This window comes from Zonotrichia albicollis, chromosome 2 (assembly GCF_047830755.1).
Source record: "Zonotrichia albicollis isolate bZonAlb1 chromosome 2, bZonAlb1.hap1, whole genome shotgun sequence".
In the NCBI taxonomy this organism is placed as follows: domain Eukaryota; kingdom Metazoa; phylum Chordata; class Aves; order Passeriformes; family Passerellidae; genus Zonotrichia; species Zonotrichia albicollis.
In genome coordinates, this window is record NC_133820.1 from 95,482,081 (window position 1) to 95,509,998 (window position 27,918).

The following is a 27,918-nucleotide window of genomic DNA, read 5'->3' on the forward strand; positions in this document are numbered from 1 at the left end:
TTATTTTCCTTTTCAAATCCTTGGGTGAAAAAAACCTAGGTAAGTGAAATGAGTAACAGTTTAGTCACAGCATGTGTGAAGCAGGGCACAGCTGCAGAATTTTGTCTCTAGAACCACACACTGGCATTGGCTCAGTCGTTGTCAGCTTTTTCAGTACCTTAGGGACAGGACATGCATGTTTCAAATCTTCTACTCACTAAAGAATTTATTTTACTTATTTTTTGCAGCCTAAAAGAAGCACATCCAGTACATGTGTAGTACCAGTTCAGTGTGATCTGAAATTGTCCATTCATCAGCTGTGCTCTACTTGGGCACCACCACCCACCTCAGTGACCACTGCCAACTTGAATAACTTTTCTGAAGCATCATCCTGCCATGTCACAAATATTTGTGATGCAAGGTGTGTGTGTCTGTGTTCCTGAATAATTTTGGAGAGGGGATTTTCATGCTGTTGTGATGGTATGTCTGGTGAGGTTTTAGGGTGACGTGAAGATGGTATTACACTATCACCTGACCAGTACCTTCAGGCTGCCCAAACAATGGCTGAATTAGTTTTATCTGATCCATTTGTATGCCATATGATCCATTTGTATGCCATATGAGGAGTGGCTCACCATCCCTGGAAGTGTTCAAGAAATGACTGGATGTGGCACTGAGTTGCATGGCTTTGTTGAAAAGGTGGAGGTGTTAGGTCAAGGGCTGGACTCAATGCTCTTGGAGGTCTTTTTCAACCTTCATAATTCTGTGATTCAGTGATTTTGCATTGTAGCCTGGACTACTTCATCAGGGTTCTGTCTGTAACACCTTTCCTGAATCAGTTGAATATGTTGTCCTTCTCCAGGAGAAAACAGAAAACAAATGAGCAGTTTGTTTAGGCTCTACTTAACAAGACCCCCATGCCATCTCTTGAGCGTCTTGATACTTTTAGTATACTTTACTATTCCCTTCCTCAGGCTGAGCCACTGAATGGTTGTTCATAGATCATGGCTAGGTTTTGTGGACTGGAGCCAAACTATGCCTCACTCTGGCAATTTTGCCCAAGAGGAGAGTTGCTGTGCAAGGTTATATAAACCAGTGCAGCCTGTTACATCCCCACCACCCTTTTAGCAAGTTATTGTGACCATTTCCACTCTGACCACTGCTGCATACTGGGAAAAATACATAAATGGTTTGCAAGTGTGTCCAGCATGAATTCAGCCTCCTTTGGAAATTTTTTTTGTTGTTCTGACCTGCTGCAAAAAGCTTCCCAGGTGAGTCTTTGACCAGAATGTAATCATTAACTGTGTCAAAGGCAATAGGTGTGCCAAGAGCTGTGTGCTCAGCCACGGTATAAGCTGGAGAAAGCACAGCACTGGAAGGCTCCCCAGCACTGGAACATGTCCAGGAACAACTGTTCCCAGCATTAGTTCAGCCAGGATTTACAAGTAATGTCCTGAACAGCTCCTGGACATAGTCCAGAGGTTAGCTCAGGCCAGGGCTAATTTCTAAAGGTAGTTTGCATGTGTCCACTTCATTTAGGGGTTTAAGAGTGTGTGTGGACTCTTACACATAAATTGGCCCCTGTGCAATAAAATAGTCCCGGGAATGTTTAGTCTAATAATAAAACATCTAGTACCATTATAAAATTAGTCTAATAATCCAACAGTAATGCTCAAATGTCTAGTGTAAAAATCTGAATTAATCTCATTTTTCTAGTTACCCATGTGTACTTGAAGAACTCCAAATAAATTTCTAGTATGAACTGATCTATTTTTGACAGTGAGCAATGAAATTGAGGAATCAGAATTTAAAAAAATTTATTCATCTCAATAAATTAATAATTAATCTTTTTAATATGAGACAGAAGGACAATTATTTTTCCATAAGATTAAAACATAACTAAAACTTGTTGAAAAAAATATTCCAATCATATTTACAAAATAGAAGATATCCAATAAGGACAACTTACCCAAACAGTTAAAATTAGCCAAAACTAAAAGCAAATACAATGGCATTTAAAAAGATTGCATATAAGGTATCATTCTCTCTTGGCTGCATTATGCTTTTATGCAAGAAAAAGAAGAAAGTAAAGAAAGCCTATATATTATTCCAGACTTTCCACAGGAATATACAGTTGTCTAAGAAATGCACTTTCAGACTCCTCCATTTTTCTTGGCTATCTCACGATGTCAGCAACTAATACTATCTCTTCATTTTCAGATGTTGTTGACTGTATGTTGGTCTCCATCAGCTGAAAGGAAAAAAAAAACTTCCATCAGTTTTATACCAAATGTTAGGTTAGCCTCTACTTACACACAATTCTGAGAGTATTTCACCTGTTTTTGCTGTGTGTCCACACAGTCTGTCCTCTTTCCTTACAAAATCCTATTTTGAACTGTTTTCTATGTCACCTTCTTTTCTTTCCTGCATGTGTAACTTGCAGGAAAGGGTAAGCAGGCGAGGTGGGCACCTGGAGGGATTCAAGGGGACAGCTTGGAGGGGATGACCTTGGGGGACACAGGGCTCAGACACCGAGATCATGTATGAAAAACTTTATGGTGGTTGTATGTGGTCTTTCTTTCTTTCTTTCTTTCTTTCTTTCTTTCTTTCTTTCTTTCTTTCTTTCTTTCTTTCTTTCTTTCTTTCTTTCTTTCTTTCTTTCTTTCTTTCTTTCTTTCTTTCTTTCTTTCTTTCTTTCTTTCCTTTCTTTCTTTCTTTCTTTCTTTCTTTCTTTCTTTCTTTCTTTCTTTCTTTCTTTCTTTCTTTCTTTCTTTTTCTTTCTTTCTTTCTTTCTCTTTCTTTCTTTCTTTCTTTCTTTCTTTCTTTTCTTTCTTTCTTTCTTTCTTTCTTTCTTTCTTTCTTTCTCTTTCTTTCTTTCTTTCTTTCTTTCTTTCTTTCTTTCTTTCTTTCTTTCTTTCTTTTCTTTCTTTCTTTCTTTCTTTCTTTCTTTCTTTCTTTTTCTTTCTTTCTTTTCTTTCTTTCTTTCTTTTTCTTTCTTTCTTTCTTTCTTTCTTTCTTTCTTTCTTTCTTTCTTTCTTTCTTTCTTTCTTTCTTTTCTTTCTTTCTTTCTTTCTTTCTTTCTTTCTTTCTTTCTTTCTTTCTTTCTTTCTTTCTTTCTTTCTTTCTTTTCTTTCTTTTTCTTTCTTTCTTTTTCTTTCTTTCTTTCTTTTTCTTTCTTTCTTTCTTTCTTTCTTTCTTTCTTTCTTTCTTTCTTTCTTTCTTTCTTTCTTTTCTTTCTTTCTTTCTTTCTTTCTTTCTTTCTTTCTTTTTCTTTCTTTCTTTTCTTTCTTTCTTTCTTTCTTTTTCTTTCTTTCTTTCTTTCTTTCTTTCTTTCTTTCTTTCTTTCTTTCTTTCTTTCTTTCTTTCTTTCTTTCTCTTTCTCTCTCTCTTTCTTTCTTTCTTTCTTTTTCTTTCTTTCCTTTCTTTCTTTCCTTTCTCATTTGTAGATGCAGAGAGTGAGGAGATGCGCTAATCTCACTGGCCAATTCAGCCCTGCTCAGCTGGGAGTAGCAGGGGGACTGTGATGTTCAGGACCCTATTTTAGAGCCTGCTGATGAGGTGCTGGTAGAGGCAGCTGTGCTGGTTTTGTTTCTGGTTGCCTCACTGTGCCCCGTTGTGTCATTGTCCATGTCCTTGTGTTGGGAAAGTGAACAGCCCTTCCTGCTCCCTGGATCTACCAATGGGAGCATCAGCCTGTGCACCTCTGAGACTGGAATGGGAGAAACCCCGTGGCTCTGGAAGAGCACTGACTTTGACTTCCCATAAAAAACTCTCCTGCTGATTTTCTTTTATTTTTCTTCAGAAATTTTCTTTTATTTTTCTTCAGCAAAGAGAAGAGTGATCATCTGTGATAAGTTCCTTATCATTAAAAAATTCAACCAGTAGAGTCTTGTATGTATTTCACATATTTAATATAAAAATAGAAAGAGAACATACCTCTGGATTTGTATTAGCCAGTGTAAAAAAAGCAGGTTTTGGTCCTGGGATCTGTGGAAATGCTGCCTTCAAACAGCCAGTCCTGGAAATCAAAACATATTGAATACAAGATTAAAATTGAATAACCATAATGTGCCAACACCATTGCAGCCTTGAACCAGCTCTTATCTTCCTCTTCACTCTTAGAAGTAAACTGAAAAATACACATAATCTCAGTACAGAATGAACATATATCAGGAAAACATTAAGATTTTAGAAAGTAATAGATTAATTTTTCATTGAAGATTTACTAGTAGTAAATTTCCTTCTTAGACTGAGAAAGAAATTTGTCCTGCTATTTCACAACAAACAGTGAAAAGTGGGGGTGAAAGTTTTGACGAGCTGAGAGAGCAATATCTTCTCTGAATTACTGCATATTTCTATGCAAAGTGCATCATACAATCTTCTTTCCATTTCTGTTTCACTTATGGGGTTTATTTTACCTATCCTACAGAGACACATCCACCTTATTTTTTAAAAAATTTCAGGTCTTACATACACAGAGAGAAAATAAAATAAATGCATAAATTAAGTTTACCTTTTGCAGAAAACAATTGTGATGATTGCCATTAAGAGTGTTGCAACTCCTACCCCAAGTAAAATCCATACTGAAGAAGATATCATTTCCTCATTTCCTGAAATAAACATTCATAAATTAGTAGCAATAGTAGTAATAGCAGTCATAATATGAGGCGTAGATCATAGAATTACAGAACATTGAATAGTTTGGGTTGGAAGTGACCTTTAGAGATCCTAATTCCAGCCACTCTGTCACAGGCAGGGATGCCTTCCACTAGAGCAGATTGCTTAGAGACCCAGCCTGGCTTTGGACACTTTTAGGGACGGGGCATCCACAACCTCTCTGGGCAACATGAGCTCATCAGTGCTTCATCACCCTCATGGTGAAGAATTTCTTCCTAAAATCTAACCTAAATCTACACTCTTTCAGTTTAAAGCCATTCTCCCTTAAACTATATGTCCTTGCACAGTCCCTCTCCAGCTCTCTTGTAGCCCCTGCTGGACAAGTGCAACAGGGTGTCTCTGGAGCCTTCTCTTTCCCAGGTAGAGCAAACCAAACTTTCTCAGACTGTGAGAGGTTCTCCAGCCCTCTGATCCATCTTGTGACCCTCCTCTGGACTTCTCCAACAGGTCCATCTCCCTCCTGTGCTCAGGACCCCAGAGCTGGATGCAGCACTGCAGGTGGGGTCTCACCAGAGTGCAGGGACACAATCCCCTCCCTGGCCCTGCTGCCCAAGCTGCTTTGGATGCAGCCCAGGACACTTTTGGCTTTCTGGGCTGTGAGGGCTCATGGCTGGGTCATGTCCAGCCTCTCATCCACCAACACCCCCGAGTCCTTCTCAGCCCAGCTTCTGTCAATTCCTCCATCTCCCAGACTGAATTGGCACCAGCAGCTGCCCTGAGCCAGGTGCAGCACCTTGAACTTGGTCTGGTTGAACTTCATGCTGTGTCAAACATCTGCTGTGGGTACTGACTGTGCTGAATGTCAGTCTGAAAGGTTTCACTTGGTATAAAAATTAATTCTGTCTTTTATAACTTTAGCAGAAATGTCTGATGGGAAGAATTAACATTGATCCTGTTTGTCCACCTCCTGGAGTAAGCAGGAGCTCACTACAGCTGAAAAGGTGTAATTTTTAATGTTATTTCCGGTGTTAGAATGTTAAGAAATCTATTAAGTCTCTTCCCACTCTTCTCTGTAGTGCAGTGTGAAACAAAACGTTTGCCAACCCTTTTTACATGTGTGTGTGTCCACAGGCGTGTGACAATGTGTGAGGTAGATGGCACATCCCTGGGGAAGAGTAGCCGAGGGCTTGGGTTTGTTCTTACCGAACTCAACAGGTGCGCTCCATTCCCCCCAGGCTGGGCTCACAAAGCAGGCACTGCCAGCTGCTCTCATTTTCAAGATGTACTTCTTTCTTGTATTTGATCTTAGAAATATGTTACTGTTTCCCCCTTCCTAAAAAACACCCAAAAAACTGAGTTACTTTTCTTTGTTCCATGCCTTGAAAATATGCATATGCCATTTACCAGTGAAACTTTTAAGAGGTTCTGAAAGCATTGCTTATTAAAGAAGACTGCTGTTACAGAGAAAAAATGAATTATTATTATTATTTGTATAATATATACACAAATATGTATCTCAAAAATAACCTGACACTGATGCAACTTTTTACATTTAGAAGCATTTCATCTTTTACACTATAAAAGTATAATTTGTGATTTCTTATGATATGGTTTGATTTATTGATATCTTCCCTAAGCACTTAGAGAGGTAGAAAACCTCTTTAACCATCTCATTTTAGTACTGCTAGAACTGAGTGATTTGAGAAATAAGGTGTGTGTGCACCTGCCTCAATCTCTGCATTATGAATTTTCAGAAAAAGCTGAACTTTCCAGTCAAACCTGTGAAATAAGTAGATGACTGCAATACTCAGTGTTACCAGAATTTAATGTAATACTCTTGCGCTTGGTGGCTTTTGCATAGAGGTGGTATGTGCAAACTGCACTGATTAAAAGCAGGTGCAGCATACCTGGATGACAGCCTCCATCCCAAAAGGACTTTTGTGGTCTATGTTTCTCATAAACAAAATTGAATTCCTAGGAGATACTTTATCTTTTCTCTGTTGTCAGTGATGTGTAACTTCAACTGTTCCAAATATTTGAGAAGGAGAGTGGACAATATAATATAAAATTGGAGATTTTCAAAATACGTACAGAAAAGCAAAAAAGTTCTGCCCCTGAATGTATTATAAATTACATATGCCATGATGATTTAGCAGTTTAATGTATTCATGAAATCCATAGAAAAGGTTCCCATAAAGCATAGGGCACTGAGCACATACTGATTTAAAGGTATTTCCATACTATTTACTTTTCACAATTGACAGCGAAATGAAAATGTATTGTTGATTAATAAACAAACGGACTCACTTGTATGGATGTATATATGGATTTTCCTTTAGGATTACCCTGTAAATTGAAAGAAAAAGAAAAGCAACTCACTTTATTTCTATCATTGCTTTTTTAATGTTCCAATAATAATTAATTTTTATCTCCTGTTCCATTTTTCTGCATTCTAAAACTAGTGATTTGTCTAACATTTAGTATCTAATATCTGATTCATCTACAATGCCAACTTTACATAGTAATTAATTCTGCTATGGTAAGATATTTGTTTTCCCTGTCATCGCAGTTGAGATATAAATTTTATTTCAGATTGAAACACAAAGCAAACCAGAGCTAAATGAAAACTATATCTTTATAGATACCACGAAAAATAAACCAAAAGAAATAATCTGTGAAATAAACCTTTCTTTTACATCTAATATTTTAATATTACAATAAATGTCACTGTATGTAATTGCAAATATTATATAAATATTATTTGGTTTTCTTTTGGATTAAAACATTTGGGACTGGCATGGATTAACATATATTTTAGGTTGCCCTCCACTACATTTTTGATAGCTAGAATAAAATACACATAATCTCAATACAAATATTTGGCCAATGAACCCCTTGCTCCTCTTTCTTGGTGCAGGGGTAACCCAGAAGTATTGAGTGAAGTGATTACAGAGCACTGGGGGGAAGGTCAGGGGCAGGAAGTCCAGATGGTGTCTCCTCAGGCCTTCCAGTGAGAGGGAAAGGCTTGAGCAGAATTGCAGGCATCCAGCAGGTCAATGCCTGGCTGAATGACTGCTGTCACAGGCAGGGCTTTGTCTTCTATTGGGATCCTTTTAGAGAAAGAGGGGCCACTGGGCAGGAATGGGATACATCTCTCCAAGGAGGGTGATTGCATCCTTGCAAACAGGTTTGGGCAACACGGCCTTCTGCTGTGTATAAAGGAGTGCCTTGTATGCACAGAGCTCTGTCTTGGGATAAATAATGAACCAGTAAGAGAATTTGTGTGTAGGCATCAGAGGACAGATCAGCAGAGCTGTCAGTGATAAGGCAATAAATTTGGCAGAAGGAATTTTTATGGATAAATCTTCCAAAGATATGATTATAGCTGCATCTGATAGGTGTCACAGGAGCCAGTGCTCAATTGCTGGAATAATTGCTGTACCTTGACATAATTATCTTGGTGAAAGCTGCTAATGATGACAAAAAATAGCTAGAAAATTCAGACAAAGTATGAACTGAGCATTCTTTATAAAATTAATGTTACATATATTAAAAGTTATTTAAAAGTATGTATTGCTTTACTGCAATAGATTTTATTCTGATGTCGGACTGAGTTTTCAATAATATTTCTTTGTTACAACAGCCAAGTGATTCAGAGAGGTAATGCTGTTTCACGGCAGTTAAGCTGGGCTTGCAAGAAGACTCATCTGTGAAATAGTACACCCTACCCAGACTAAGAAATTCCAAATTCCAGAATGCCTTCAATCGGCCACTAAGTGGCCAAATCTGGTTGTAGTTCAGGAAGATTTTTCCTTTGTGGTGTCTGTTCGCCACCCTGTGGCGTTCCGGTGCAGTTCTGCCGCAGTGGTTACATCTACCCCAGTAGCAAAGCACAGCAATCTCATTCCTTCCCTGGTGCTGCCAAAAAACTTGGAAAACCAAGGTCACCCCCACTAACCTGTCCTTAATCACACTGCCTTTCTGCTTTCTCTCACATTTATTTTCCTTTTGTTCATCATTATAAACCTTCAACTTTTGGACCAACAGGTGTGATGCATATATCTGGGTAAGCATTTCATACATGGAGAAATTAATTCATTTCTATTAACTCAAAATTGTTATGTGAATGTACATTTCCCTTTTCACTCTTTAAAGCCCAGCTTTAGCCTTCCACAGAGATCCAGTTTCCACTGGAAATACTCTATTCCAGGGCAACTCCAACAAGTTTTAGTGAAAGAAGTGCCTTTTCTAAGTGCTGTTACTGACAAAGCTGTGATGTGTTTGAATCTTTATTAACAATGCTTCTCCTCTGGGACTGCCCCAGACATCCAGCGTATCTCCAGCAGTGTCTTACTCAAGGAGGCAGGGATTAAAAAAAAAATAAACAATGGGCCAATATGGCAGAGCAGGATTTGGTATGGATCTGAAAAGCGCAGTCACAAAGGAATAAGGTGCTATGTATGGGGAAGGCTACATCACAGAAGAGACTTATTTACTTTTCACTCGTGTATTGGTAAATGCAAATATATTAATTAATGTTAAGTGTAAGTGAAGACATTCTTACCTTATACTTTATGTTGATTTCATATTTAAAACACATGTCCTTGCTAGAATGACTTATTTGGGGTCGTTGCCATTGAATTATGCAATAATTTTTAATTTCATCACAGGTGACTGTGATATTTGATGGAGGCATGAGCTTTTCTGAAATGATATAACCAAGAATTCAAATAATTAAAATCACTTGATCTCTTTTTTTATTTGATGAAAGAGAGTGAAATTGCCAATAACACTTCTATGAACAAAGATATTTGTTTATATCTATTTTTCTTAGGACCTGTTAGAAATAGTTTAAAGACCAATGTTTTCTAAATCATGTACACAGGATCATAGAAAAAAAGAAAAGGGACTAAGACACAAAACATGATATAGGAGAATACAAAGAAACAATCCCCTCCATTTATTTTTCTAGATGAGTAAGGTAAAATACTGTCTTCTTTTTAGGAGACTTTATTACTGTGGATGAACTAGCTGCTGCTATTCCTAAAGTAAGAAATTTAAAGATCTTTTATTTTCTAAGCCTCCTCACAATGCTTCTGTGACATGAAGGTTTTGCCTTCAATCTGTTGTGAACTCTGAAGTTTATTCCCTCCTTGCAAAAGAAATAGCCATACAAAATTTAAGAAAGACGCTCAATTTTTAATAGTCTTGCCAGCTTCTTCATGTATTGCCCCTCCCTTCACAGATGTAAGCAGAAGTATGAGGACCTTTATACTTTGATCATTGCCAATTACTTGATTATTGGAACAGCAGAAAACAGTCACTCATGGCAGAAAGGGTGACAAAATGGAAGAAAGTTTAATATGAGCTAGAATACTACTTTACATCAGTCATTAGGGACAGGCCTGACCTGTTTGTGATGGGCTACTTTGTCGAAGAGCAGGTTGTTTTATCTGCCAAGGGTGACATTACAGCTCAGTTTCTTCTTCTAGAACAAAACCTTTTCTGTTCAATCTTTTAGCACAATACCAGAACCAGTGTGACATTTCCACTGAGATTTTGCTGCAGAAACAGTGACAGCACAGGATGCTTTCAAGTACAGCAGCCATGCCTAAGGTATGTTGTACATGTCTTAATTCATTTACTCCAGGGTACAGTGTCCTGTATGTTATCTTCACTGGCAAAGAAAAGCAGACATTAGTGCTCAGATAAACTTCTAAAATGTCTCCTCTCTCTTCTATTGAGAGGTGTTTGGCCATCACTGACAGGGCAGCAAGGAAAAGTACAGTTTTTTAAGACTTGTGGACTTTGCTTGAGAAAAACTTAAAACTTATAAGGGTAGATTGCTAAAGAACCTGGGACATAATGCAGCTGTGAGCTTTCCTGTTTGATTCCCCTCTTTGTCTTTTGCCTGGGGAATAGGTTTCCTTGAGGAAGCCACAGCCTCTTAATCTCAACTCTAGGTGAGACAGGGTACATAGCTCCTTCTCAGGGATAAATGCCCTACTATTTTCATACAGACATTGAAATAAAGATAAAATAAATCATTGACTTACCAATTTTATACAGGTCAATGTACTCATCATAGAACTGTATCAGGGAGTTGTTGCTAGACCCGTTCACCAGGAAGTAAGCTTTTTCAGTCCCTATGCTCACGTTTTGGAAGATGCATCCCACATTTCTGAAATTTTCATCTTTAATGTAAAGTTCACATTCCATCTCCTCTTCACCTCTGCATACAGCAAAGTATTTTAGTTAAACATGAGCACTGTGATGTGTTGAGTGAGAATTCAGACTTCCCTGTCTCAAGCAGACCTTGACTTACCTTGACTGCTGCCAGTAGAGAAAATACTGTGTGTCTGCTGGAGCATCCCTTCCTGCCTGCCAAGTGCAGTTCATGAGGAAGATGTTATAAATCACACAGGAGAAGTTTTCAATGGCTGAGCCCTTCATGCCTGCAAACACAGGAATATCCATGGTGAGGAAAATTCATGTGAGTCCTCCAAGCTGAAGGATCATGGCACACACTTAGCTATGTTAGACAGCTGCTGCTGTTGCTTGGTTTGAATGGAATTACTTGGTTTGAAAGGAATCACTCATTTAATTTTGTTTTCTAACACTGAAAGATATTTGCCCTGATAGATTCAATGAAGAAATTTTTAGGGTAAATCCCCCAAAGATGTGATTATAGCTGCAATAAAACAATGTGTGTGGAAAAAGAGCTGGTGATCTCAGGAGCACTGCATAAACTTTATAGACTTACATTGGATGGCTGCTATTTTAAGGTCTAAAGATTGTTTGTCTATCTGCTATATACAAAGTCAAGGGTGAATAGGGGTCAGGCACGTGGGTAAAAAGCTGCCAGCAGAAAATATCAAAATAGGTCACAGCAATATCTATCAACTCAAGTTACTCAATGCTTAATGTGGTAAGTTTGCTGAGGGTGTTAGTTCATGTGGTTTCAAGGATGTAGATCAGATACAAGGAAGAAAAACTTTACTGTGAGGGCAGTGAAGCAATAGAACAGGTTGCCCAGAGAAGCTTGGATGCACCATCCTTGGAAGTATTCAAGACTGGGTTTGTTGGAACATTGAGCAATCAGGTGTACTGGAACTCATCCCTGAAGGGGCTGGAACTAAGTGATCTTCAGGGTCCTCTCCAACCCAAATCATTCTGTGAATATGATTTTATGACTGAGGAACAGTCTCTCACTTCTAAAAATTCAGTATCAAACCCAGTAAAATTCAAAATTGTGTCTAGGATCTTTCTTAGCATGGAGCAGGTAGTTTATTTGTAAAAAAAAAACTTCCTTTAACTGAGTTCAGTATATTCCTCTGGCAACTTTTTAGATTTTGTCTCTGACAACCAGACATCCCTCCAGTCTTGGACTTCCTAGAGACTCAGTAAATACCTCAGCAAACAAAACAGTTGGAAAGAAAAAGACGGACCTACCTTTTATTTCAAAATGTCTTTACCTCATTTATCTTTCTATTACAATCTTCAGGTTCAGAGAAGATGGAAAGACTATCTTTTAAAAGGCTGTATAACTATAAATAGGGCTGTCTCCCTTGCTGCTTGTGTTTTGGGGAACCATCTTAGCATCGGAAGTGTTGCAAAATAAATGTTCATCACTTCCCCCCTGATTCATAGCAAATTTTGTAATTGCCCAACTCAGGGTTTCTTATAATGTTAACAAGAAGTTAGCTGGTTAAATTTCCCCTTTTGTGGCACCAGAGTATGGTGGTGTTTGGGTATCCAGCAAGTGCTTAAATTTACAGGTATTTCTCTCTAGCTCTAAACAATACGGAGGAGTATAAAGCATCTCTCCATACAAAACATCTCTGGGGGATGGAAGATGGAGGTTCTCCATGGAGGGCATCAGGGTGAGACCTGGCAGTCCCAGCCCACCCCACCTCCAGCCCAGATCAGGGCAGCCTCGGCCCTGACCACCAGGCACCTCCTGGGGGACTGGGATGGGCCATGGGCCTGAGGGTGGGCCCGGCTTGGCAGGGCCATGTCCAGGCAGGGCAGGGCTGGGGGAACCTGGAGAATGGCCCTGCTGTGGCACCACTGGGCAGGGGCTGATGGATCCGGGGGGCTGATGTGGGGTCCTGGGCTCTGGGCATGGTGGTGGAAGCTCCAGGGACTGGGCAGGGAGAACCAGGTCTATGGGGGTTCCCAGGGAAATGAGAACATAAACTGTAAATGTTCTCTAAGCAGATGGAAAAAGGGGATTTTGCATCTTGGATATAGTATCTTCAGATAAGATATATCACTGCTAGAAAGTGTGATGTGCATTCGTCCTCATTTCATTTCTCCTGATGTGAAAATAGCCAAACTACAAGTTGCCGCTAAAACAGAAAAAAATTGCAGGTAGTAAGCATCCAACTACAAACAGCCATTCCAGGCCCTGCTCTTGGGCATTTATTGCTTTCTTGGGTCACAGTCATGAATTTTCTAAAGAAGAGATTTATTATAAACAGTATAAAACATAAAAGCTCCTTTAAACCCTGAAAGGCTTTGTTTCACAGAAGGCAATGAAATTTGCTTAATATGGAGATTTAAAATCCATGTAAAGTAATTTCATTTCTTCACATTGAAATTGAAGCATCACTAGAAAATATGACTGTTTTCAAACATCAAGATATGTCAACATTTCCCCTTAAAAACATGCAGATTCTTTCTTCTTGGAGTTAAAAACTTGCACGAAAGAGAATGGTCCATGTGCTTCTCTAACACTTCCATTCCTTGGCTACTATATATGGCCATTATATAATATATATATTACAATTGTATATACAATGTATATATAATTTATTTATACACATTATATTTATAATGTATTTATACACACACACAGACCCACACCACATATATATATATATATATATATATATATAAAATTGCCTTTATCAAAATGCTGAGGTCATTCCAATCCTACAGCTTCTTTATTGACATATGGAATGATTTAACCACACCAGCATTAGTTCTTATGTATCAGCTATTCACAGATGTCTAGAAGGATATAGTTATGTCCAAGAGAGGAAGTCAAAGGTAGCTCAGTGCTGTCTTCCCTGTAGACAAAGAGAGCTTCCCTTTCTAGAGATCCAGAAATGCCCAGGCTCATGAGTATTTCTTCTTTCTGGATTCTGGCTAGGGTGTGAGATTGGTGACTGATGAACTAGAAGTGGGCAGTCATTTTCTGGGTTCATGATCTCATGTTGATTGTAGATATTAGTTATACTGAGTTATTGCTGAGGCTAAGCAGCACCACAAAGAGGATATCTGACATGGAGTCTTTTCCTCAACACATGTAAAGTGAACAGGTGTAGTGAAGCAAGTCTACTCATCATGTTGGAAACTTTTTAACTGCAAAATTATTTTCTACCACAAAAAAAAAAAAAAAAAAAAAAACCAAAAAAAACAGGAAAAAAGAACTGATGTGGCACTCTGTGGTTGTGGTCATGCATTTAATCACACCTGTTAATACCTCGATGTTAACTGAGGAGATGAACAGCTCACTTTGAGCATCCAGGACTTCAGTCATCCACAGAATCAAGAATCATGAGAGAATCAAGAGGGCCTTGCCTGGTCTTTTGGGGTTTGAGAGGTAATGATCTAAGGCAATGTTGGATCTATAAGGACCTATTCATGGATGTTCACTCTCTTCATATGCTAGTAGAGAATAAAAATGTGACAAAGTTTTTCTGAAGCATACCTTAGAGACAAAGGGTGGGACTGACAAGCATGTGTGTATAGATGGATATTCTACCGAAAAGCATATTTAGTTAAATATGCAGCTCATTTTTTTGTGAGAATCACTATGACTACCCGTGTTACATTATAGAGGTAAACAGACAAAGCAAATGAAAGCTTAGACATCAGGTCTGAGCCATGATAGCTGTTCAGAGGCAAAAGCAGTCAATTTTCAGAAGTTTTGCTGTATTTCCAGGTTAAATACATTCCATACATAACCATGTATGTATTTTTTTGAACAATGACTGTACTGTAAAGACAGAAGAAAGGACTTTTGATCACAAAAAAGTTTAAACCCTGTAGTTTATTGTGTCCTCATCTTTGGAAGAAAGCACTCAATTTTGTAGCAGTAACATACTGCATTTCATGGAGAAGAGGAGTGACAAGTACTCAAGTAATTAAATCAGACCCATGAGAAATGTCACAGAGGCTCTAGAAATGTCAAATGAGACTCTAGGAAATGAAGTCAGTCAGAATTTTTGGTTTGCCTGTTTTTCCATGCTCCCACTCTGAAGATCCCTTGAGCCTGCAGAGAAGGCAGCAGGGAAGCAGCATGCTTTTGTGTGCTCTCAGATTATGTATCTCTGAAACACAGTGAGGAAGAGTGGAGTTTGAGGTTTTGATTTGGCTGCTTTGTCTTTAAACTGGAATTACTGCAGCAGAACAATCCAAACAGCCCAGAGGGACAGTGATGTTTTTGCAGAAAAGGGAACTGTTCTACCCAGGGGATTTCTTTTCTTGTCTATATTTAAGCAAACTCCTTACCTAAGACTTTCAAAAATGCAAACAAATTAAACACATTTTAAAAATTCCCAAGCAAAGAGGGTGCTACTAAGGGTGCTACCAAAGTCTGTCATCTTTCATAGACCAGACAACTTGAGTGGCCTTGATATCACCTAGGACTTAGAAGCAAAGTGAGAAGAAGAGAAAGAGGAAAAAGAATAAAGGAGAGAAGGAAAACGTGGGCAGAGGCACTGGGGCTGTTTACAGACTTTCGGCTCGACAGGGAGTGAAGTCATTGCAGAAACAGTAACAAACCAAACATTTCTTAGAACTCAGAAAAACTTGAAGAATAATTTATTGCTCCAAAAAAACCAGGAATGTTCATAAGAACTGTCTGGTGCTTTGCTGTACTGGTGTGTTGCAGCTTTTGCATATGTCACAAAAATACAAATGGTAGACAAGACCATTAATTTTTTCCTTTCATCAAGAATATTCTAGTTTTTAGCATAGAACAGAGGAATAGCCATAGGAGACCAGAATAAAGGACTTCTTCCTGTGTGAGCATCCAAGACACTTAGTTAAAAGATTCTAAAGCCTGACCATCCTTTCCCACTGATTTTGGGGTCTTTGCCCAGGGATGGGAAAATGATACCTTAGTTCCACACCTACTGCCACCTCCACTGTTTTATGGATATGGTTTATGGTTTTCTTATTAGTGTGCTGGTAGTGAACGAGTTTTCTAAATGCCTTTTCTGTCTCAGCAGCTTTCACAGTGAAAGCAGTGGGGATGTAAGGGGTGCACCAATGGCCATGATCAACTCTGTGAGAAGCAAGATGGAGAGGATCCGGTAGACTGTATTTGTTTAATTGTCCTTAGTTACAGTGAATGTTTGCTTTAGTTTTCCCATTTAATTGCAGGTGCTTTTATCTTTTGGCAATTGTAACTTAAGTAGAAGGATCCTTTTCTGGTTCTGTTTTAAAAAGACATTAAAATATTTTTTTATTGAAAGCTCCTTTAGAAACACAGAACCATAAAAAAATTTAGTTCCAAAGATGGTCTCTTGACAGTAACCTGGTCTAGTAGAATTTTATCACTGAGAAGACTTTGTTTTCCATGACAGGATTTCAGCTACTTGAGATGACTTTAACCACCTTGAGACTTGATGGAATTATAGAATACCTTGAGTTGGAAATGACCCACAAAAGTAATTGACTTTGACTCTCGGCCCTGCTCAGGATTGCCCCACGAGTCAGGGGCTGTGTGCCTGAGAGTGTTGTCCAAATGCTTCTTGAACTCTGCCAGGCTTATTCTGTGACCACTGCCCTGGGGAGCTGTTCCAGTGCCCAAATATCCTCTGGGTGAGGAACATTTTCCTGATACCCAGCATAAGCCTCTCCTGACACAGCTTCAGGCCATTCCCTGGGTCCTGTCACAGGTCACCAGAGAGAAGAGATCAGTGCCTGTCCTTCTGCTTTCCCTCACAAGGAAGTTGTGACTGCAATGAGGTCTCCCCTCAGTCTCCTTCAGGCTGAGCAGACCAAATGGCCTCAGCTTCTCCTTAAGGCCCTTCACCATCTTTGCAGCCCTTCTTTGGACCCTGTCTAATGGCTTCATATCTTTGTTGTGTTGTGGCACCCAAAATTGCCCCCAGCACTGGACGTGAGGCTGCTCCAGTGCAGAGCAGAGCAGAGCAGGACAATGCCCTCCCTTGCCTGGCTGGCCATGCTGCGCCTGATGTAGCCCAGAACAAGGTTGGCCCTCCTGGCTGCCAGGGAAGGACTGACTCATATTCAATTTCATGCAAAATGGAAAGTTAAAATATGTGATTAGCACCTAAATTGAGGGCTTTCTTTCATATCTCCTTATTAGTTGGAGAATTCAGGCTGTTATGCTTCTGTTTCATCCAGATGTTATAAAAACACATAACTTGCCTGTACCACAATTAGCAAATGACAGGCTTCTGCTGCAGAGTTCAAATGCTCAATTTCCAACATTTCCCACTCAATACATATACATTTGTACATCTGCTACCTATTAGCAATCATCTATTAAGTAATTTTTTCCTGTCCAACACAGATAAAAAGGGATGAAAAACAGGAGGTAACAAATAGACTTAGGGGAAGATTGTATCAGAAAATCTTTACAGTACTCCTTTGTATGAGCAAGTAATCTTAAGGGGTTTGATTGCGGCTTCATACAGCGAGCTTTCATACAGATGTCAAATTTCATTCCTGATCACAATCTCAGTATGGCTGTACCTTTTTTGAGACACTGAATCAATGGAGATCCTGAGCAAACTCCTTAAGTTAAATTGTTCTTAATTATTCTTTTGCATGTTGTTGAAAAACAGTAAAATAGCTTCCAAAACAATACTGATTTTTTTTTCTGAAATACTGTAGTATTCATCATAATAAAAACCAGAAATAGTCCAAACTTTACTGTTCATAGAAAATGCAATCAAATACAAGGAGGCTTTCAGAGATAAGATCTTGGGGAATTGTCTTTACAGCTGATGCTCTTCTCCTTGTTTCCAGGAGTGAGAGAATATGAAAAACCTCTTAATTTTTGCCAGTAAGGTATATATGCTAGAAAAAATCAAGTCGCTCATTTCACTTGCATTCCATCACTTCTTCAATATTTGTTATTTCTTCAGTTCCTTGTTTTTTTAATAGATTCATATATTCTGGCTATTAAAGGAAGAATATAATATTTTGTTAGCTTTTCATGCATGAGATTTGTCACAAGGTCATGATTTATGAATCTCCTGTCATTAAAATTTATTATTTATTGTCTAAAACCTGTAGCAGGTTTTACACAATAAAATTAGAAGACCAAGGTACACATGTCTGCATGATCCCTCCATATAGCTCCCAAAGAAGAGCAAAGACTTTTCAACTAAAAAGCTGGAAAAATCATCTTTTAAAATATAGAAAAGTTAACATGATAAAGGAAGAGAAAATAAAAGGATTTATAAAGGCTCAGCAGTAATTGAGCGTATCACTGCAGACAAATTTTGTCTTCCAGACCTGCCTGCAACCAACCTAAAGACTTTGCAAATTGCAGAAAACTGCAACATGCTCTCTAGAAGGGCAGTTCCTGCAGTGTTTGCCTGTTTGTTGCTTCTCACAAGCCAATTCCAGCGTTCCACATAAGTTAGCATCTCTCAACATTCTGCTCTACTTTCTTGCTTGCCATACCCTAGAAACTTTTACCTCCTTCAGCATCATTGCCAAGTACTAGCATGGCAAAACTAATGAAGATTTCTTTGTCCCTTCTCTCCCTGCTTGCTGCTGCAGTATTATTGTGCTGAGAAACTTATGCTCAGCATTGTTTTAGTGATAGCACATGGCTTATAGGGACAGCAGGGTGAAACTGCATTTTCCCCAATGCTCCAGGTAGACAGATGACAATTATTTTGTAATGGAAAAAGTAACACAGACAAGTTATCTGTGTGTGGACAATCTTTGTCCATATCCCAAGAGCAAGAAGGAGAAAGAAAATTGGTTCTTGCTCATGTACATCTTTCTGACAGTTAGGTCATACCCTTGACACTAAATTTTTGAATTTCAGGCAAATGGAAAGAAAGCATACCTGCAAGTCCATTGGAGAGGGCTCACGGAATGGGTCTCTTGGCTGTGGTACTGTAGCAGATGTTTTTTTGAAATAAGCCCTTCTGCAGTGACAAAAAGGTTTGGTAAAGAAAAGACTTAGTTTGGAAACACATGAACACAGACTGTATAATCATGCTCCTGAGGTACTATTTTATTTCTCTAAGACATAAATAGTATTCTTCTAATTCAAAAGTAGCTAAAAAATACATAGGCTGAATACAATATTATTTTTTTTTTTCAGAATTTGGATGACAATAACTTATTTTCTGACTTACTAAGGCATCATAGGAAGATGCGTTTTAAGTATGTGAAAAGGAAATGTTGTCAAAACATGGAAAAAATTTCATGTACCACCCCTCAACATTGCAGGGTCTGATGGTAGGAAAGAGGTACTGATAAAAGGCCTTGGCCTAATATTGGAAAGCATTGTGTTATATTCACCAAGTGGATAAGAAAGTTGGGAATCAGAAGTATAGAGCATACTTGAGGAACATCCGGCAGATGATTCCTAGTATAGCTCAGTGTTGATTTTCTCCCTGCCTTGTCTCCTTTAAAAAGAAGCCAGAAATTTTCTGTTGGAGGAAGTATTATTTTAACTGTAGAATAAAATTTTTGCACAAGAAATAAGACTTACACTGTCATGCAAAGGAGAAATGTGAGACCTACTGCCAGGCTTGGTATCAGAAACAGCATATATGATGAAGTAGATGTAAATTGTTGTGTTCCTGAAAATCAAGCAATCATCAAAGTATTGGTTAGCATCACAGGGCATGATTGACTGCATGGCTATGTGCAATCTGCTTTGCATCAGGGTGTCAAACACTCTATGAAGGGATGACTTCTTTAGCTCAGACCTCATTGCCCTGTAGCATGCAAAGGAATAGAGTGGCTGAAGAGTACATGGGCTGTCCACAGGAACTAGAAACCTGAGGAACTGAGTCCTACAGAGTATTTAAATATCCAAGGTGGCAGAGAGCAACAGCAGGAAAAAGGAGATTGTAAAGTCAGGAGCAGAGATGGAAGAAGTAAAACAGCTGGTAACAGACTTCAAAAAGGTCTGCTTCTTTCACTATCCCTGCGCAAGAAGCACTGCCTCCCAAGAATTATTAGAGAACCCCCCAATAGTAAGAAACATGGCAATTCTTCGACTCTCTTTGTCCTAGCAAATTAATGTGCAATTATCAATGTGTTTCCATCTGTAAGCATGAAGGAAAAATAAGGTAGACAGGTAACAACTGAACAAGGTCAAGGAAAGGATTTTTATTCTTACCAAACTCCACAGGTGTACTCCACTCTCCCCAGTTTGAGCTTACTCTACAAAAGCCTGCATCTGTTGCTCTGATCTTGACGCTATACATTTTTCCTGAGCTGAAGCTTTCATATAGGTAGGAGTCATTTTCAGTGATTTCTGTCTAAATGCAAAATAAGTAGAATGAGATTTTTTGCATTATTTTTCTATAATTACAATAAAAATTTATATTTTACATTTATATAATGTTTCTGTGAACAGACTAGATTGAAATAATTAGTAGAAAATATCACTTAGTAAGTTAGATTGTTTCATCTTAGCTCCCCTTGTTTGAATACTTTTGTTATTGGGTAATATGAAGATGAAATTTGCTGTATGTTTCCTTGGCTCCTTAGACTCTGCTAAGCAATGGGACTTTAGGAATAAAAATTCTTTAACGATCTGGCAGGGGTATTTTCAAAATTGAGGTAGAGTTCGATAGCCAGATTATATTTTTTGTCTGCCATCTTTATATTGGCCTAATCTTTGAGGTAATATTTTCTTGCCTTTTACATCTCAATTCTTTCCAGAAAGTATTATAAAAAAAAATCCCCACATTTTTTGTGTTACACAGAATCAAGATCCATATTTTTACATTTATATGAATCTGTTAGGAAGTAAAAAAGAATGTAAAATGGAAGATTTTTGTGGAGTACTATCAAAGTTCACATGTGCAGGTGTTTTCACATCAACTTTTATAAACAATAGTTTAAAACTTCAGATTTAGAAAACTTATCAAAAATAAGAATATGCAGTACTTTGAAACAGATAGTGTGAAACCAAACCAATTTGTTTGGAGGATGCTCTGATACAGAAGAAATTTCAATATTTTAGATTAATACAGACTTACTGTTTTAGATGCAGTTTTGGGGTTTTTCTCAGCATCAGCCTAGCAACAAGGGAAAAGTTTAATTTTTAAGATTATTCTTTTGTTTACTATATAATAAAGGGTCTTTCATGGATGTTTGATTTTCAGAAAGAAAAATTGTATGTAATATTTTAAGTGCCTTCTCTTAAAGAAGGCATTTAAACTGTGAAATTTAGGCTGTTCTTCCACTAAGTGGTTTTTCCTCTCCATTGATGTCCTGAAATGTTGCACCATTTCAGTGTGATTATAGAATTGAGCATCAAAGCACTAAACAAAAGAAAAAAAGGCTCAGGTTGACAAAATGTTTACATTTTAATTGTTAAAACAAAGTATCTAAAATTTACAAACCAACTCAGACAATGTTTTTTCCATTGGTTTTTTGCCTGTGTATCTTTTGCATTCTTAAATATTTAATTTAGTTATGTTTCCTTTTTTTTTTTAATTTTTCACTGTTGGAACACAATAAGCTCACAAATATTTTGAACTTTATTTTTGAAGTATACAATATTACTTTCCATATTCATTCAAGCTTTCAAAAGGAGGGGATGAGAACGGGGTTGTATGGTGTTAGGTGTAGAAATAGAGAGAAAGAAAATGCTGTTAAATGTCACAATTATTCTTACCTTGTTTTCTATGACAATTTCATATTTGAAACAACTCATGTTTTCCACATGACTTGTGCGAGGTGGCTGCCACCAAATACTACATCTACGAGAAGCTTCTGTACAGTTCACTGTGACATTTAGTGGAGGGGTGAGTTTTTCTACAATAATATAACCAGAAATACTATTGATTAGTAATAGCTGTCTTCAGTCTCTCATTTTAAAAATATAGGTAGATGTTCAAGCAACTGATCTAAAAAGATGCAACTTTAGCAGAATTTCTATATAGTTCCCATATTCTGAAGCAGGACTCCTGATTTAACATTTCAATTGAGAAGCCTGGAGCAAGAGCTGCAACAGTAAGGAAAACTAAAAACACAAGCCATTTATTACATTTTATTGTATTCAGCATATGATTTCTGAAGGTTTAGTTTTATTTCTTGGGTTTAAGGGTTTTAAATACTACATTCGAATTCAACAGATTTTATTTTATTAACATTCTTCCATTAAAAATAGGAGTTTTGCTCACAGCATTAAGGTAACTGTTTCTTTTCACTTTGTGGATGAACAGCATTGCTATTCATAAAAAGCAATAATAAGAGTGTTGGAGTTTTGTGCAGACGTGGCTTGAAGGAAAAAGGGCCATGATCATATACAGCTGGTTAAGCAGTAAAAAGCAGCTGTAAGCAGTAAGTTCTCAGCCTTCTGATTACAAGAAAAACAAAAACACTGCGTCCTTGATCAAATAATGAGAAAAACACGGTGAAAAACATGGAGTCCTTGAATCTAGTCAATAACAGTCAACAGCAGGATATGAAAAACAAGTATTAGCCTCAACAAGAAAGCCACAGGTATTATCAACAAAGGAGGGGTTGGCATGTAATCTGTAACCAATGATGAGCTCAGTTTTTGCAATATGTATGAGCTTAATTAACACTACTATAAAAGTATGTAAGCTGGATCAATAAATCTGAGACCGATGATCATCAACAGGATGTGCAAGTCTCCCTTCACTTTCCTCATAAGAGATAATAAGAGATAATAAGACCAACATCTAGATAGTCCCCTTCAGGGATCTTTAGCTAGTTAATTCTAAAAGATGACACCTTTCCCTCAGAATAAATATTTGATAGAAATGTTCAAAATTTTCTGACCTATGATTCCAGAGTGCTTCTGTATTCATTAGTTTTTGTCCATTTTTATACTTTAGGGCTCAGAAAAAATGAAAAAACCCAAAAGTATTATGGGGAGAAATATCTTTTAAATGTATGCTTTTTCCCAGAGATGAATTCTTCATTCTTTTAAGATATAACTGGAAATTAAATTAAAAAAAATGCTTACCGATTTTGTATAGCTTTATATACTCCTCATATGACTGAATGCTTTGTCCGCTTCTGGACCCATTTACCAGGAAATAAGGATTGTTATTTTTTACTGTCACGTTTTGGAATCGACATCCTATGTGCCTTCCATGGGTATCTTTAATGTAATTTTGGCATTCTGTGACATTTTCATTCCTTTACATGAAATATTGAATCAATAAAACATTGACAATGTCACGTGTCCAACCACAAATCAAAATTCCCAATATTCAAGCAGACCTACTTACTTCAAGGACCCCCAGTACAGGAAATATTGGGTGTCTTCTGTAGCAGTCCTGCCCACATGCCATGTGCAATTCATGAAGGAAACATTAAAAATGACACAGGCAAAGTTTGAAATGGCTGTTCCATTCATGCCTGCAAACACAGAAAGAATACCCCATGTCCACTCTGCAGAAAGACTTAATAACTCCTCAAATAACACAGACAGATCTTTGAATGCTCGTTTAGCAATTTTTTTGCTACCTACTTGGCAAATCTGACTGTACACAGTTTTGGTCTTGTAGTTTTGTCCTTACTTGAAGATGGCAATGATTTTATTTCTGTTGAGCCATGAGCATTATCTGTCATGATTCCAGAAGCCATAGATGTGACTGGAATTTAACTGAGTCTTTAATCAACTCAAACATAGGGATTTAGTGGAAGTTAATTACAGAGACAGTCACCATGGTGTCCTTTGTTTAGACCCCCAGTTAACTGAGGCCCAGTCTACAATGGCATGCAAATTCTACAACCATGAGCAGAGTGGCAAAATTCTCTCTGCTGCACTTGTATTAAGCACTCTGACCCCTGGTTACAAAGCACTAAAAATTTAAATAAGATGTCCACCACTTTCTTCTGCGTGACAGCAGGCTGGTTACAATCTAACCCTGAAACTGTTTCCTGAAGATAATCCCTGCAGAAGTGTTGCAATTTCAAAGAGAGAATGATGTATTTTTCAATTAGGAATTGAAACTAGCTGTAATCTCTTCCAGTACCTTGGATTCAAGGATAGGGGGAATCTTATTAGCACTGAACGTGACAGAAACAGGCCTGAATGTCTGTATGATTAGTGTAAAATCAAGACACAGCTGAAGCAGAAGTTTACACCTTGCTTAAGTTAATTTACAATCTGAATTATTTCTTTGTGTGTTTCTCCCCCACCAAAAGGTGAGATCTCCCACAGGAAATGATGAACATTCAGTACCTCAACAGCTATCATTGTGAATTGAAGGACTGGGCCACAGCTTTCCAAGTCTAACCCAACCACTGTTAATTGAGTTCAAGAGCCATACACACAACGTTTGCATTTACCTCTCTAGTTAGCCCTAAAACTCCACATCTGATTCTTACATCTTTGGAAATAAAGAGAAATTTTTAAAGTTGTAAAAGTACTACTGGATTTCTAGAAATATTTCTCTCTTCCAAGAGAAAGCTTGAAACTTTTTCAAGAGCTTGGTTCAGCAGCATTTTTCTTTCAATGGCAGTGTTGGCCTAAGCATGTCCTTTCGCATCCTTCACTGATCCTGCCTGATTCCATCCTGCCCCCCTGGCTGTGCTAATGCCACTTCTTGTGGGGCCCTGTAGTGAGCAGGTTTGAACAACTGATCATCATTACAACTAATGCTCCTCTCAGCAGTTCTTTTCTTTTTGGTTGTTTTTTTATCCTCTATCAGAAATAGTGGAACAAGCTTGTCTGAGATGAAAGTGTGGGCTAGCAACTAAGAGAAAAGCTGCCTAAGCTATTTCCATATCTGTAGTAAATACTGACCCATACTTAGTCACTAGAGGTATCAAAGCTCTCAGCAGGGAGTTGTTTACATCCAATTTATGTGTAAGTTTATATATATTTAACAAACTACTTTTGGGAGTTCAATCATTACCGGACTTGATGAGGTGATGGAGAACTTGGATCAGTTCTCTGCTACAGATTCAGTTTATGACTCTGGGCCAACCAAGTCTATGCATTTCATTCACTCATTTAAAAAAATAATAGAGAAATTTTCTTCCCATGAAGAAATTACTGGGTAAATGCAGCAGTCTGAAGTATGATCACAGGTGCTGTGCAAGGGTCTTAGAGAGATGGGCTTCCTCAAGCATTTAGCAATGCTAAATCTAAAGAAAAAAGGGTTATTCTGATTTTAAATCAGTTCACAACCTGATTCTTGTGAGGGCCAACAAGCAGTTGAAGTGCTCAATGACAAAGGAAATATTCAGCCATATGCTGTGAATAAATATGAGTCTCTCCATACCCGTTACTGACTGGACATTTTTTCCAAGGTTTTAAGGCTTTTTTTAATTTCATTTTTTATTTATTCAAAGTTCTGTGGTTATGCCAAAGAGAATCTAGCAAAGTATATAAACACCACTACCCTTTCTGTAAGGTTTATTTTTGAGCCTACTCTATTCATCCAACACTGTCAGCTATTACCTTTTTGTTTTTAGCAACATCTGGAATAGAGCTAAACATTCATGAGAATTTTTACCCACATTGTTTCAGAGACACTGATATTTTTCTGCCTCCAGTTTATACTGAGGACTAGCTAAATTTTTCTAGTGTCTTTTTGCTTAACCACACCTGTTTGAAATGCCCCATATTTGTCACTTGCATATAGTTATTTCCTTAAAAAATGGTAGGACCATATTCTTATTAGTCTTTTCTGTGAACACTGATGCAAAAACCATTTTAGTTTCTCTATATTGTACTTATCCTTCTGAACTGCCTCCTGTATTATGTGATGATGATAGCAAAATAAATCTGCAAGTATGTTAATGTCCTCTGAAGCATACTTTATTTCAGGCACAAATAACTCATTTTCACATATTTTACTATCTTTAGATATATTTTAAATGTTTGAAATTCTTTTCATGAAAGAGGTAAGATACTTAAATGTGACAAATATGATTGCATGCAAATGCATAACAATCCACTGTTTCAAATACCTAGAGTGTTTTCATTTATTTGTTTGTTTGTTTATGTCTATTTTGTCAACTTAGATTATCTCCATCTCTTGGGCAGACATCAGAAAAAATGTAGGCACCTTAGCTTCAGAAAAATATCAGAGAGAAGAAAATTTGGCTCTACAACCATTTGTAGTTACCAACATTACTAGCAGGGAAGGACAGGATCTCACCTTTGAGTCCTGAGCCCAAGAGAATTTTTACTTTAATTCAGTCATTCTTCAATTAAAAATGCATAAACTGTTGAATCTTAGACATAATTGACTAGATACTTTATAAAAGATGTTAAATAACAAACTTGATACTGAAAATAAAAATAATAAAAAAATTTTTAAAGTAATTAAATTACTTTAACCTTTCAATTTAACTCTGAAGATGCTGTTAGGTGTGAGGTGGAGTTTGTCTTTCCTAAACCTACCAAAAAGCTGTATAGATGCTCACAGGGGAACCAGTAATTCTATACTGGCTTAACACTGCCTAGAAAAAAAAAAAACCAAAACCTTAAAACAGCTACTTTAGACCAGTTTATTCAATCTAGTCTGGGATAAGATGAATGAAGGCTTCACCATATTTACTTACTGCAATGCACCAAAAATATAGCCCACAGGAATCTCTCTAATTCTAATTTACCTTTGTCAGCTAAATCCAAGAGGATTCATTCCTTTCCTTTCTTGCATCATCGGGAATTCACATGTAATTACTAAACAAAAAAACTGCCACTATTATTTTTCTCAACTGAAAATTTATTATTAAAATGTCTTTTTCTCCTCATTCTTATATCTGTGCAAGTATCAGAGCTGCTTATCTTTAGAAAAACAGTTGCAGTAGAGCAGTACTATTTTCCCCAGAGAAATGTTTCAAACTTCCTTCCACATCTCAAATAGGTCCTGTGCAGATAATTGATGAAAATCTTTAGGACAAAGTATTTCTATGTGAAGTCCTTTCCTTTCTGTACTGTAGTTTATAAAGTTTCTATGAAAATTGGCTACTGCTGGACTCTGTGCTACAGCACAAGTTGTTTCTCAGAGAAGCCTGAGCCCTAACACCCTTCCACAGGGGATAGTCATGTCAGGGATTCAAAAGCTGAAATGCTGTTGCAGTGTCTACTCTCATCTAGATTGATTGGAAAGGTGATTAGGTGAGAATAAAAACTGTCTAGTAACCTGCTGATTATGAGTAATGCAAAGCCATACATTTTATCATATTTTGATCCCACTATGATTTTTATAGCCAATGAAAAGGAAGGTTTGTAACTTTGTTTTAATATGACTATATTTTGTTAAGTGAAAATCTGTGTTGAGTGTAGTACATTAAACTAGACCTCTGAGGTTCATTTCCCAGCTTTGCTCCTAAAAGATTTTGAAAGACATTACTGCCAGTTGGAAAATATGAAATGGAACTACTGCTTCCATGTTGGATGTGATATGAGGGTAAGATTATGCCTGCATCCCTGCAGCTCTTTCAGGAAATTGTGTATGGGAAATCTAAAGTATTAAAATCATGAAAGAGAAAAGATGCTTCCATTCTACTGGTGCCTAAATGCAGTATTTCTAAAAGAGTTCACTCTGTTTAGTAATTTTACTCTATGAATGAAAAGACCTAAAATCCAAATATTTCCAATTTGACTGTGTTTTCAAGAGACAGTAAAACAGACTCTCCTCACAGTAACTCAGGCTCTCTCTCACAGTAATTCAGATTTAACTTAACAAACAAAATACTGCTATGTGGATTGCTGAAAACAGCAAATTTTAAGTTATAATCATACAAATATTTTCACATTGTAGAAAAAATATGCCATCAAAATATTGGCTAAGACATTCATCAGAGGAAATCAGGCATTTGCTATCAGGTAGTTTCCATCCAACCCTCACAGTTATTTAACATTAAAACTAGCACAAATGACAAAACTCAGTATTTCTTTCCTAGCTTCTTTGGAGTACAATAAAGGAGAAACAGAAAAGAAAATAGAAGAGAAAACCAGACAATACTAAACTTACCTTGTCCTTGAAAACCTGTTTCCTGTGGTGCTTACAGTAATAGAGAAGAAGAAGGATAGAAACTATGACTTTGCCTTGGTGTATTTCTGCATGTTTTTACAGTGTGATCTCATTGCCTCATTTCCCTTATCCTCACTTCCGTTAAACCATGGGG

The 27,918-nt window shown here is 37.5% G+C and overlaps 1 protein-coding gene across 1 annotated transcript; it reads right to left on the reverse strand.

Annotated features, from left to right (window-relative positions):
- Nucleotides 1-1,859: 1,859 nt before the first annotated feature.
- On the reverse strand, nucleotides 1,860-27,885 carry LOC102062036 (interleukin-5 receptor subunit alpha). Its single transcript, XM_005495542.4, has 14 exons — nucleotides 27,765-27,885; nucleotides 23,055-23,184; nucleotides 22,787-22,962; nucleotides 21,467-21,606; nucleotides 20,826-20,864; nucleotides 19,958-20,099; nucleotides 10,922-11,051; nucleotides 10,653-10,828; nucleotides 9,161-9,300; nucleotides 6,904-6,942; nucleotides 5,800-5,929; nucleotides 4,493-4,589; nucleotides 3,916-3,997; nucleotides 1,860-2,230 (listed from the first exon to the last, which is right to left on the reverse strand). Exons 2-14 carry the CDS (start codon nucleotides 23,180-23,182, stop codon nucleotides 2,156-2,158), a joined length of 1,494 nt encoding a protein of 497 aa, XP_005495599.3. The 5' UTR covers nucleotides 23,183-23,184; nucleotides 27,765-27,885; the 3' UTR covers nucleotides 1,860-2,155.
- Between the last annotated feature and the right edge of the window lie 33 nt (nucleotides 27,886-27,918).